General features: G+C 44.2%; 1 protein-coding gene across 1 annotated transcript in view; it reads right to left on the bottom strand.

The window, feature by feature from the left end:
- The window catches only part of CCDC158 (coiled-coil domain containing 158), a 1152460-nt gene that overhangs the window by 636470 nt on the left and 503978 nt on the right, over nt 1–12012 (bottom strand). The window contains exon 13 of the mRNA XM_030192135.1: nt 915–1112. Within this exon, the coding sequence (XP_030047995.1) occupies nt 915–1112 (198 nt within the window). The remainder of the gene's footprint in view (nt 1–914; nt 1113–12012) is intronic.

Below are 12012 nucleotides of genomic sequence, written 5' to 3'. Positions count from 1 at the left end.
CCACCTTCTAAAGGTACAGGGAGGGATGTGGGGGGAGGGGATCAGGATTGGGGGGGTATGTGTGTGCAGGAGGGAAGGGATCAGTTTCACTAGACCACAAGGGAAATTTTTTAAAATGATTCAGGGAGGGCCGCTGGGGGGGGGGGGGGGGGGGGTCAGTGTCCACTGAACCACCAGGGAAATTTCTAAAACATTTTGCAAGGAGAGGGGTGTTGGGGTCCATTGGACCACCAGGGAAATAAAAAAAAAGATTTGTGAGGGGGAATCAGGGTCCACTGGACCACCAGGGAAAATGTCAAAAGAAGTGTGGGCTCGGTGCATCAGGGCTGTCAAATGCATTTGACAGCTCAGACTTGCAAACAGCGAGGATGCACAAAGGGGGATCCGTGCAGCTCATCCGCATGCAATCCCTTTTGTGCATTGCTCGCTGTTTGCGACTTGCTAAATTTTACCGAGGCAGCTGTACTTTATGGCTGCCTTTGTACATTGAGCCCTCAGTGTTTTTCTCCTTACCTAAAGAAGCAACACTGCTACAGTGAATAAACTACACTATTTCAGAAGAAACTGAGTTTCATTATATTTTATGTGAGCCCACCAGTTAATATGATTGTCAGTTCAAATTCCTTGGCTATCATGACACAATAATAATAAACAAGGTGCTGTTTACACTAAAAATATACAGCATATGTATCTTCAGACAATTTCACAATCAATTTAACAAAATATTTCATCCAAATGGGATGCACACTACTTATTTGCTTTTAAACAACTTTGAAATACCATACCACATACATATATGTAAGTTTCTTGCTATGACATACTGTGAAACTTTCCACTAGAAAAAAATAACATTGAAATGGAAGTACTAGCAATGTCTAATACTTGGATCTCTAAATATAATTATATTGTCTAACCTGTTGTTCAGTGTGCTTCTTGAATTCATCTTTCATAGCCTTTATCTGAGCTTCCAAACGACACATATCCATATTCCTATTATCCAAATCCTGCTGCAGTTGAGCAATAGTGAGACTATTGCCACTGTCCCTTTCACAGAGCTTTTTGTTCTGTTCCTTTTCCATTCTTAGCAGCTCATCATACTTTTGTAGATCAGCCTACAGAAATTTAAAAATGACACATGTTGCTCCATGAATCACTTAGACCTCTTTATCTACCGTCATATATTATGTTTCAAGTGAGAAAAACAAATTTACTTACTAGTAGCAAGTGTTCTCCAAAGACAGCAGGACTTATATTCTCACATTTCGGTGATGTCACTAACGGAGCCTGGCATGGGAAACAGTATCCCAGCAACCTTTTCCAGAAGCATTTGGGAAGTTTTGCCATGCACATGCATACTTGTTCCCACCCACTGCTGTCGTGTAGGACCTCCTTAGTCCAGTACAAGATGAATGAATACAACTCCTTGGGGAGGTGGATGATTTGGAAAATACCTGCAATAGACGGGTAATTAACTTAGGAAAAGTAGGACTTTAAAATCCTCATACCCCTCCGAAGGGACACCACCTTGTAGTGGTGGAGGGGCTTCTGTGTTTCAATGACTCAGAGGGCTATGCTGAAGGGTTACCCATATTAGACAGGCCTCTGAGGAGAAACCAGACAAGAGTGTCCCAAACTGGGAGAGTGGTAAGATGGTGACCTGAAGTTCGAATGCCCAGCGGCCCAGCTGCCCTCTGAAGTTTTGTCTTTTTTTATGTAAATTCCCTCTCTGCAATTGACTTTCCTTAACTGAGAGGAAGGGAACAACCGGCGGTCAGCCGCTGATGGCCAGCATTTTGTCCCCTGAGCAGCAAGTGCGGGACCGCTGCGCGTCGAACTGCCCACAGATGAAAGGGCTGGCAAGTCCTTTGATTAGCGCCAGCGAAGGAGCATCGACGCTCTTAGACCTGGAAAAACAACTCCATTGCTCCCGAATTATTCAACCACCATGTCCAAAGGAGTGGAGGAGTAAGTTAGAGGCATATGCTGAAACAGAAGACGTTTACAGCAGAACCCGAATTGGCGGAACCACTCCTAAACACCTCAAGAGAAATCACCTTGGAGTTTTTGGCTTCCGTGGAGATTACATTGAATGCCATCTGGAAGGCGCTTCGGGACCTGACGGCAGTAGTAAATAACTTTGTTTCAGATATAATCTTATTGGAAAGTTACATGGACAATTGGACTGAACCCTTTGAGAGTGAAAAATTGATATAATAAATGAAGTTCTACACAAGCTAGAAGTGGTTATGATCCTGAAAATGATAATGGACCAGAAACTTTGAATGATAAGGTGGATGGTTATTGTGGATGATTAATGTCAAGATTATTGTTTTTCCCAGAGTTCCAGGTATGACTCTTAAAGTTTTCCTCAGAAATATTTCCTTTATTATTACTTTGAAAGGAGTGAAGCCTGTGAAAACTGGGATTGCTTTAATCAGTGGGATTTGAATTAAAGACTTAAGTATATGTATTGTTAAATAATTTCTGGTTTTTAAAAGAGAGAGAATGTAATCAGATGTATTATTTCTAGGTGCTGACACAAGGACAAACAACAGTATGCAGTACTGGTAGTGGTGTACCTCTATGACAAATGGCAGATACTTCATGTGGCTTGGATGTATCTAAATGTCACTGTATGCATCCTTTAGATCCAGAGAACATAGCCAGTGCCCTTTCTGAAGTGGTATGAGGAACCCTAAGGAAACCATCTTGAACTTTTGTTTGGTGAATTATTTGTTCAGGACCCTAAGGACTAGGATTGGGTGAAATCTAACCATCTTTTCATGATTAAGAAATACTTTGAATAAAATGCTTTCCCTCTTTTCCACAGTGAAACAGATTCAACTACATTGGCCTGAATGGGGAAAGACTGTAAGTATTTCCAGATGCTCAGATTATAATCTTAATGCTTTTGGTGGGCAGTTTGGAGGCTGGTCTGCCAATTGATGACAATATTGTCTCCAGACTATTTTGAGAACCCACCTGCTGAGGTTATAAGGAGCCATCTATTTGCAAAAAAAATTAAACCTGGATGTCAAGAATGGATAAGGGAACTGAGGTTATGTTCTCATGGAGGTAGTCAAAAGACCATCTCTGGTTTTGGATATTATGCAGTTTGAGACTTCTGTGTCCTCTGCTGTTTGCGATGAGAATGAAAACCCTGTGAGAATAATAGAACTTCATTGCCCTGATACCTCCTGAAAGAAGAGATTGGGTCTGAAGTGGCCCTGGATAGGGTCTTAAAGGTGTCATTATGCTATTTGATGTGCATAGCAACTTCCTGCATCTTACTTCTGAAGAGATTCTCTCCAGGAAATGGCACATCACAAGCTTTTCCTGCACACCTTGTCTAAGATCTGAGGCCCACAGCCAGATAGGTAATCCCCATGGTGTAAGCTCTTGATGTCATTTAGAAAATAAGTCATTTGGACTATATATTTTCCATACTTTTTCCCTCTGGCTACAAACAAGAAGAGTTCACAGGCCTTGTCCCTAGAAGAGTATCTGCATACTCCTCAACACTGTACACTGTGTTCTTCATGCCATGAAGAGCTGCTACAATGCTATGTGGGATGAAATCATAGCATTCTAAAACAATCTCTTCCCATAAGACTCCAATGTCCTAGCTTTCTTTCCGGAGGGGGGGGGGGGGGGAGAATGGAGAGCGATGGAACTCTTGGGTTTTTTGAGAGTGAATTCAACCACCATGGAAGTGTGAGGAAGCTGATGCTTTTTGAATCCTGGATCCTTCTGGACTCTGTACAAAGAGTCAACCTTATTACTAATAGAAAATACAGAGGGGGGGGGGGGTCTCCCATATTCTCACGCTACACCCGATGTCCTTTTGTTGTATGCTTGTGTTCTTTTCCTTTGAATGCTGCTCTTTCCTATTCGAATTTTAATTCTCTTCTGCTTTTTCCTTTTGTTTTGTAAACCACTTTGACTTGTCTCGTAAATGAGGCAGAACAACAGGTCTTATATCAACCATAAGCATAACCATCTGTACATCATTCAGGATTTTTAACAGACATTGCCACAGCCTCCTTAGAGGGGATGAAGCATTCGAGGACACCCAGTGTTTCCTCCCTGGGCTCCTCCTTCATCTTTAACTGAAATGGGATGGCTTCAGCTATTTCCCACATAAAATCAATGAAAGAGAGCTCCTGTGGTGTGGAGGGATATGAAGGGATACCAGGGCACCTCTCCTCCAAGAAACTCTCAGGCTCATCCTCAGAATCCCTAGAGCACTCTGACTCAGACTCATAGAAGAGTCAGTTGGTAAAGTACGAGTTTCTGCCTGACTCACAATAGTAAAAGCAAGACACCAGTGATTCCAGGTGCCTCAGTTAAGCTTCCTCCCCCGATACACTAGAAACGGAGAGCAGTGCAGCTGACCTCAACTCCAGTCACCCTCCTGGCATCAATGCTAAGAAATTTATTTCAGGGCATGATTCTCGAGTATCAGCTGGACCATCCCTGCCCTGAACATGGACAATGTTGAAACTGTAGCATATCGTTGAACAACGAAGTGCTTCACCTGTTTCTTGAACTTTTGCATGAGCTGCTCCTCCAAGGTTGCCATTGACAGCAGGAGTATCCACGTCTTCCTGGACACTTGAGGTAAATTGAAACTGGGATCTCAGTCCATGGAGGCTGTTGCATTCTCTCTAATGGTACAGAGGATGAGAGCTCCTCACATCAAAGGTGCTTCAAGGACACCGGCAACCTTGATGTTTCTGTGCCACACTTCGATGAGCACCAATGTTGGGACCTCAGTCTACACCTGATGTCCTGCATCATGGTCCCTTAACACTGGTGAAGATGAGGTTGAAACCTTCCTCTTCTTGGAGTGAGAATCAGACGATGACTGCTCTGGGTGGATTCTACACTGATGCGTGACAAACACAGAAGAAAACTGGCCTCCGCACTTGGAAACCCAAAGAGCAAAGTCACAGTGAAGGAGACAAAAAAAAAGATGATGCTCAAAAAAAACTTATACTGGACTCAAGAAAGTTCATAGCAAAAGTTTATTTGAAATGATCTCGACTTGACACGAGTCATGTTTCAGCCACTCAGGCCTGCCTCAAGAGTCCCTACAAACAATACACAACATCAACATATGCATGGGGTTATATACATTATAAAAAATATAAAAAATATATATAGTATGTATATGTGATAGAACAAAATAATACTAAATAGTACATTTATAAGTGAAAAGACCATAATTAAAGTTAAATATAAATTATATATGCATAGACTACTTTTATGTGTCTTAAAAAATGAATGAATAAGTAAAAAACATTTTTAGTAATAACAAGTGTGTGTATATATATATATATATATATATATATATATATATATATATATATATATACATAAAGAAGGGGGAATGTACATAACATCCTTCAGTAATAAACAACATCTTTCGGTAATAAAAACAAACATATATATAATATTCAATCCTTCGAGGATAAAACAGGAGCAACCTGGTCATCATCTGTTACAATCGTGCAAATGGTGATGTAAACCAAAGATAAAAAAAATAGTAATAATAAAAAAAGTCATGATGAAGATTATATTGCACATCTGTGGGAAACAGATTAATATATTTAAATATAAAAAATTAAGACTAGAGAGAATCCACAAAACGTGGAGAACTCAGTAGATCCCACGAGGCGTAAAGACAAAAACAAAAAGAGGTGGGAATATAACAGCCAGGCTATCCAAAAATTGGAACCAAACCGAAATTAAAACAACCAGCGTTTATTAATTTACAGACAAATGATAATAAAACAATTGCACATAAAAATTGACTCGACACAACGTTGTGTTTCGACCGGAAAGGCCTACATCAGGAGTCTTGTAAGTAGATACTGGAGTAAAAGTATCAACTAGTGTAATAGTTGAATCTGCGAAAAATTGCTAAGACTTCCCAGATTCAAGGAACTGCAAACAGACTCTAACAAATGGTCTTTAAAAAGACCGTTAAATAATCAATCTGTCTGTCACAGCGAAACCTCATAAAAGTAATGCAAGTATGAGACGAGGTAAACTACAGGAAGGACTAAATAGGTGAAAATGCGCACGAAAAACGATGACGTGTGACGTTTTTGTTTTTCGTGCGCATTTTCGCCTATTTAGTCCTTCCTGTAGTTTACCTCGTCTCATACTTGCATTACTTTTATGAGGTTTCGCTGTGACAGACAGATCGATTATTTAACGGTCTTTTTAAAGACCATTTGTTAGAGTCTGTTTGCAGTTCCTTGAATCTGGGAAGTCTTAGCAATTTTTCGCAGATTCAACTATTACACTAGTTGATACGGTTTCTTTAATATAAAAAATTAAACACTAAAAAACTAAATGAGAGTAACCATACATCTTATGGTGTAGCTAAAAAAAATTATATTGTTAAAAATGAACATCAGTGATACTGATGTCTAAACGTATTATAAACATAAATAAAAAGGAGCTTAAAAATAGGAAATTACCTGTATGATGTTGTTACAATAATTGCAGGAAGACGACAAAGTCTTCTGGGAATGTGCAGCTAACAAACTATAGAGATAGAATTAAACTAGATGTATCTAACCTTTGTACACCCTGTGTAACATATAGAAACGCGTCTGTACGTTTTTCTGGACCACTAAATTGATTCCATCAGGAGATATTAACAAGTATTCTCAAGGTATCAAATACTGAACAAATCCAAGGTAAGAATAGGTTGCATAAGGTGAGCTAAGTAAGTAGTACAAATTAGACGAGTGACGAGAGCTTGCGAGATAGACGTCTTTTCTCGGAGTGTACACATTTATTAGGTGGAGGGGTAAAAATGAAAGTAGCAACGTAAACACTTTCAGGCTTATTTTTGAAAGAGAAGGGTGCCCATCTTTCCACCTAAATACCTCTCGCCTTCGACGCCTTCGTGGCCACACCTCTCCTACTCTCCTCCGTTCTCTTTTACTCCTTCTCTTACTCTCAGCCAGTGACATCAATCCCAATCCTGGCCCCCCTCATCAACTATTATCCCAACTCTACAGATCTCACCGCGACCTCTCTAACCTTAGCTCTATTTCTCTACTCCCCTCCTCTTCTCTGCCCTTCTCTTGCGCCCTATGGAATGCCCGCTCTATCTGTAACAAACTCGCCTATATCCAGGACCTCTTTATCTCACGTCACCTCCATCTGCTCGCCATAACAGAAACCTGGCTCTGCCCTGATGACTCTGCTTCAGTCGCAGCCCTGTGCCATGGCGGTTATCTATTTTCACATACTCCTCGCCCTGCTGGCCCTGGGGGCGGTGTTGGACTACTTCTCTCTCCCTCCTCCAGATTTCAACCCCTTCTTCCACCTCAATCTCACTGTTTTTCCTCCTTTGAAGTCCACTCTATCCGCCTTTTCTCTCCTCTGCCTCTTCGAATAGCGGTCATTTATCGTCCCCCTGATAAGTCCCTTTCATCCTCTCTCAGTGACTTTGACGCCTGGCTTGCCTTCTTCCATGATCCTTCCTCCCCCTCTCTCATCCTTGGTGACTTTAATATTCCTGCTAATGATCCTTCCAACTCTTATATTTCCAAGTTACTCGCTTTAACGTCCTCCTTTAATCTCCAACTATGCTCCACCTCCCCCACTCATCAAAATGGTCACTGTCTTGATCTCATCTTCTCCTCCAACTGTTCACCCTCTAGTTTCCTTGCCTCTGATCTTCCCTCCTCTGATCACCATCTTATAACTTTCACACTTAAATCTCCTCCCTCCCAGTCCCGTCCTATCTTATCTAATTTATCTAGGAATCTTCACGATATTGACCCTTCATCACTATCCTCCCATGTTTCAAACCTCCTCTCTACTGTGGCACCATCCACGTCTGTCAACGAGGCTGTTTCTTCTTACAACAATACTCTATCCTCTGCGTTAGACATTCTTGCACCTTTGATGACCCGCCCTGTAAGGCGTACAAAACCCCAACCTTGGCTGACTTCTAATATCCGCTACCTATGTTCCTGTACCCGCTCCGCCGAACGCCTCTGGCGGAAATCTCGGGCCCTTGTTGATTTCTTACACTAAGTTCATGCTGACCTCCTTCCAATCTGCTCTTTTACGTGCCATACAGGATTATTATATCCAACTGACCAACTCTTTTGGCTCTAATCCTCGACTTCTCTTCACCACATTGAACTCTCTCCTCAAGGTGTCCCCTCCCCCAACTCCCCCTTCATTATCTCCTCAGACCCTTGCTGAATTCTTTCACAACAAGGTTCAAAAGATAAACCTTGCTTTCTCTACCTCACCACCTCTCCCTCCACTAGTCCGTTCCCCTCTCTCTCCTTCCCCTCATTCCCTTTCCTCCTTCCTGAAGTTACTATTGAGGAAACTACACTTCTCCTTTCTTCCTCAAAATGTACCACCTGTTCCTCTGATCCCATTCCCACCCACCTTCTTAATGCCATCTCTCCTGCTCTTATTCCTTTTATCTGTCACATTCTCAACCTCTCACTTTCCACTGCGACTGTCCCTGCTGCCTTTAAACATGCTGTGGTCACACCTCTCCTTAAGAAGCCTTCACTCGACCCTACTTGTCCCTCTAATTACCGACCAATCTCCCTCCTTCCTTTTCTCTCCAAATTACTTGAGCGTGCTGTTCACCGCCGCTGCCTTGATTTTCTCTCCTCACATGCTATTCTTGACCCACTACAATCTGGTTTTCGCCCTCTCCACTCAACCGAAACTGCGCATACTAAAGTCTCCAATGACCTATTACTGGCTAAATCCAGAGGTCAATATTCCATCCTCATTCTTCTTGATCTTTCCGCTGCTTTTGACACTGTCGATCACAGCATACTTCTCGATACCCTGTCCTCACTTGGATTCCAGGGCTCTGTCCTTTCCTGGTTCTCTTCCTACCTCTCCCTCCGCACCTTTAGTGTTCACTCTGGTGGATCCTCTTCTACTTCTATCCCTCTGCCTGTCGGCGTACCTCAGGGTTCTGTTCTTGGTCCCCTCCTCTTTTCTATCTACACTTCTTCCCTTGGTTCATTAATCTCATCCCATGGCTTTTCCTACCATCTCTATGCTGATGACTCCCAAATCTACCTTTCTACCCCTGATATCTCACCTTGCATCCAAACCAAAGTTTCAGCGTGCTTGTCTGACATTGCTGTCTGGATGTCTCAACGCCACCTGAAATTAAATATGACCAAAATCGAGCTTCTCATTTTCCCCCCCAAACCCACCTCCCCGCTCCCCCCGTTTTCTATTTCTGTTGATGGCTCTCTTATTCTCCCTGTCTCCTCAGCTCGAAACCTTGGGGTCATCTTTGACTCTTCTCTCTCCTTCTCTGCTCATATCCAGCAGATTGCTAAGACCTGTCGTTTCTTTCTTTATAACATCCGTAAAATCCGCCCCTTTCTTTCCGAGCACTCTACCAAAACCCTCATCCACACCCTTGTCACCTCTCGTTTAGACTACTGCAATCTGCTTCTTGCTGGCCTCCCACTTAGTCACCTCTTCCCTCTCCAGTCGGTTCAAAACTCTGCTGCCCGTCTCATCTTCCGCCAGGGTCGCTTTACTCATACTACCCCTCTCCTCAAGACCCTTCACTGGCTCCCTATCCATTTTCGCATCCTGTTCAAACTTTTTCTACTAACCTATAAATGTACTCACTCTGCTGCTCCCCAGTATCTCTCTACACTCGTCCTTCCCTACACCCCTTCCCGTGCACTCCGCTCCATGGATAAATCCTTCTTATCTGTTCCCTTCTCCACCACTGCCAACTCCAGACCACGCCTTCTGTCTTGCTGCACCCTACGCCTGGAATAAACTTCCTGAGCCCCTACGTCTTGCCCCATCCTTGGCCACCTTTAAATCTAGACTGAAAGCCCACCTCTTTAACATTGCTTTTGACTCGTAACCACTTGTACCACTCGCCTCCACCTGTCCTCCTCTCTTCCTTCCCATTCACATTAATTGATTTGATTTGCTTACTTTATTTATTTTTGTCTATTAGATTGTAAGCTCTTTGAGCAGGGACTGTCTTTCTTCTATGTTTGTGCAGCGCTGCGTACGCCTTGTAGCGCTATAGAAATGCTAAATAGTAGTAGTAGTAGTAGTAAATCGGAAGATGGGTGTCTTTCTCCCAGGGTCGCCCAAAAAGGCATAATCGAAAGCCGATTTTGGGCGTCCTCAACTGCTTTCCATCGCGGGTATGACCAAAGCTCACGGGGAAGTGTCGGAAGCATAGCGAAGGCGGGACTGGGGCGTGCCTAACACATGGGCGTCCTCGACCGATAATGGAAAAAAGAAGGGCATCCTTGACGAGCAGTTGGGCGACTTTACTTGGTCCATTTTTTGTTACGACCAAGCCTCAAAAAGGTGCCTGAACCGACCAGATGACTACCGGAGGGAATCGGGGATGATCTCCCCTTACTCCCCCAGTGGTCACCAACCCCCTCCCACCATAAAAAAAACTTTTTAAATATTTTTTGCCAGCCTCAAATGTCATACCCAGCTCCATGACAGCACTATGCAGGTGTCAGATCTGTGAGTTCTTGTACCAAGTAGAGCACTGCCGAGCCCGGTACTCGGACCAGGTTCCGCTTGGCGTCCAGACAACCCCAGGTTTCACCTGTGCTGACCGCCGTTCCCCAGAGGTTGAGTCCCTAGGTGCGGGTGGCCTGCAGGGCTTACGAGATGGAGCAGGAAGTGGGGTGATGAACGTGACGGCCAGACAGGCAGCAGGCAAGAGAGTGATCCAGGTACAGGCAAGGTCAGGAGGCAGGCAGCAGACACAAGAGTAATCCAGGTACAGGCAAGGTCAGGAGGCAGGCAGCAGACACAAGAGTAAACCAGGTACAGGCAGAGTCAGTAGGCAGGCAGCAGACAGGACAGTAATCCAGGTACAGGCAAGGTCAGGAGGCAGGCAGCAGACACAAGAGTAATCCAGGTACAGGCAGAGACTGTAGGCAGGCAGCAGACACAAGAGTAATCCAGGTACAGGCAAGGTCAGTAACGAAGAACAAAGTACAAGAGAAGCACACGACAGAGAAAGTAACACCTACCAAAGTAGAAGCTGAAGCAAGGAGTCTAGGGAGAGCTCAGCTGATAAAGTGCTGGCGTCTGACATCAGCAGGGAGAAGGGGCACAGCCAAAGGACAAGAGCAGGGGAAGGAGGAACCGGAAGACCAATAGGAGAGAAGCAAGGGAAGCCAGGCAGAGGAAGAGCAGACCCAGGTGGGTGGAAACAAAGCAATCAAGGAGCCTGGAAGTCAGGCAGAGAGAGAGCAGAGCCAGGTGTATGGAAGCAAAGTAATCAAGGAGCCTGCAGCCAGAGAAGAACTACACACACATGGCTCAGGGCTGTGCCAGTCAAGTGTGCGTGTCGACGGGACCCTGTGCAGCCCAAGGACGCCACTTGCGTTGAGGTAGGGGACATGACAGCAGATCCCTGGAGAAGTTTTAGTGGGTGCAGTGCACTTCAGGCAGGCAGACCCAGGCCCATCCCCCCTACCTGTTACACTTGTGGTAATAAATGTGAGCCCATCAAAACCCACCAGAAACCCACTGTACCCACATGTAGGTGCCCCCTTCACCCCTTAGGGCTATGGTAGTGGTGTACAGTTATGGGGAGTGGGTTTTTTATTTTTTGGGGGGGGGGGAGGTTGAGGGCTCAGCACCCAAGGTAAGGGAGCTATGCACCTGGGAGCAATTTCTGTGTTATGATTCTGCTAGCAAAGGCAGGGGAAGGTTTGGGACTCACTCCTGATTGGCTTGTCAGGGCTGAGCCAGCAGCAGCAGGGACCTGGGGAAAAGAAGAAGCGATATGGATCACCTTAAAAAGAGAGGATACAACCTCGGTCCACGTGGGTGTTGTCTACAGACCCCCGACACAATTAGAGGAACAAGATAAAGATCTGATCGCAGACATTCAAAAATTAGGAAAGAAAAAAGAGGTTCTGTTGATGGGAGATTTCAATCTGCCGGATGTAGATTGGAAGGTTCTGTCTGCCAAATCGG

This window comes from Microcaecilia unicolor, chromosome 2 (assembly GCF_901765095.1).
Source record: "Microcaecilia unicolor chromosome 2, aMicUni1.1, whole genome shotgun sequence".
In the NCBI taxonomy this organism is placed as follows: Eukaryota; Metazoa; Chordata; class Amphibia; order Gymnophiona; family Siphonopidae; genus Microcaecilia; species Microcaecilia unicolor.
The sequence above is the reverse complement of the archived record's forward strand: the minus strand, read 5'-3'. Positions and strand labels throughout refer to the sequence as shown.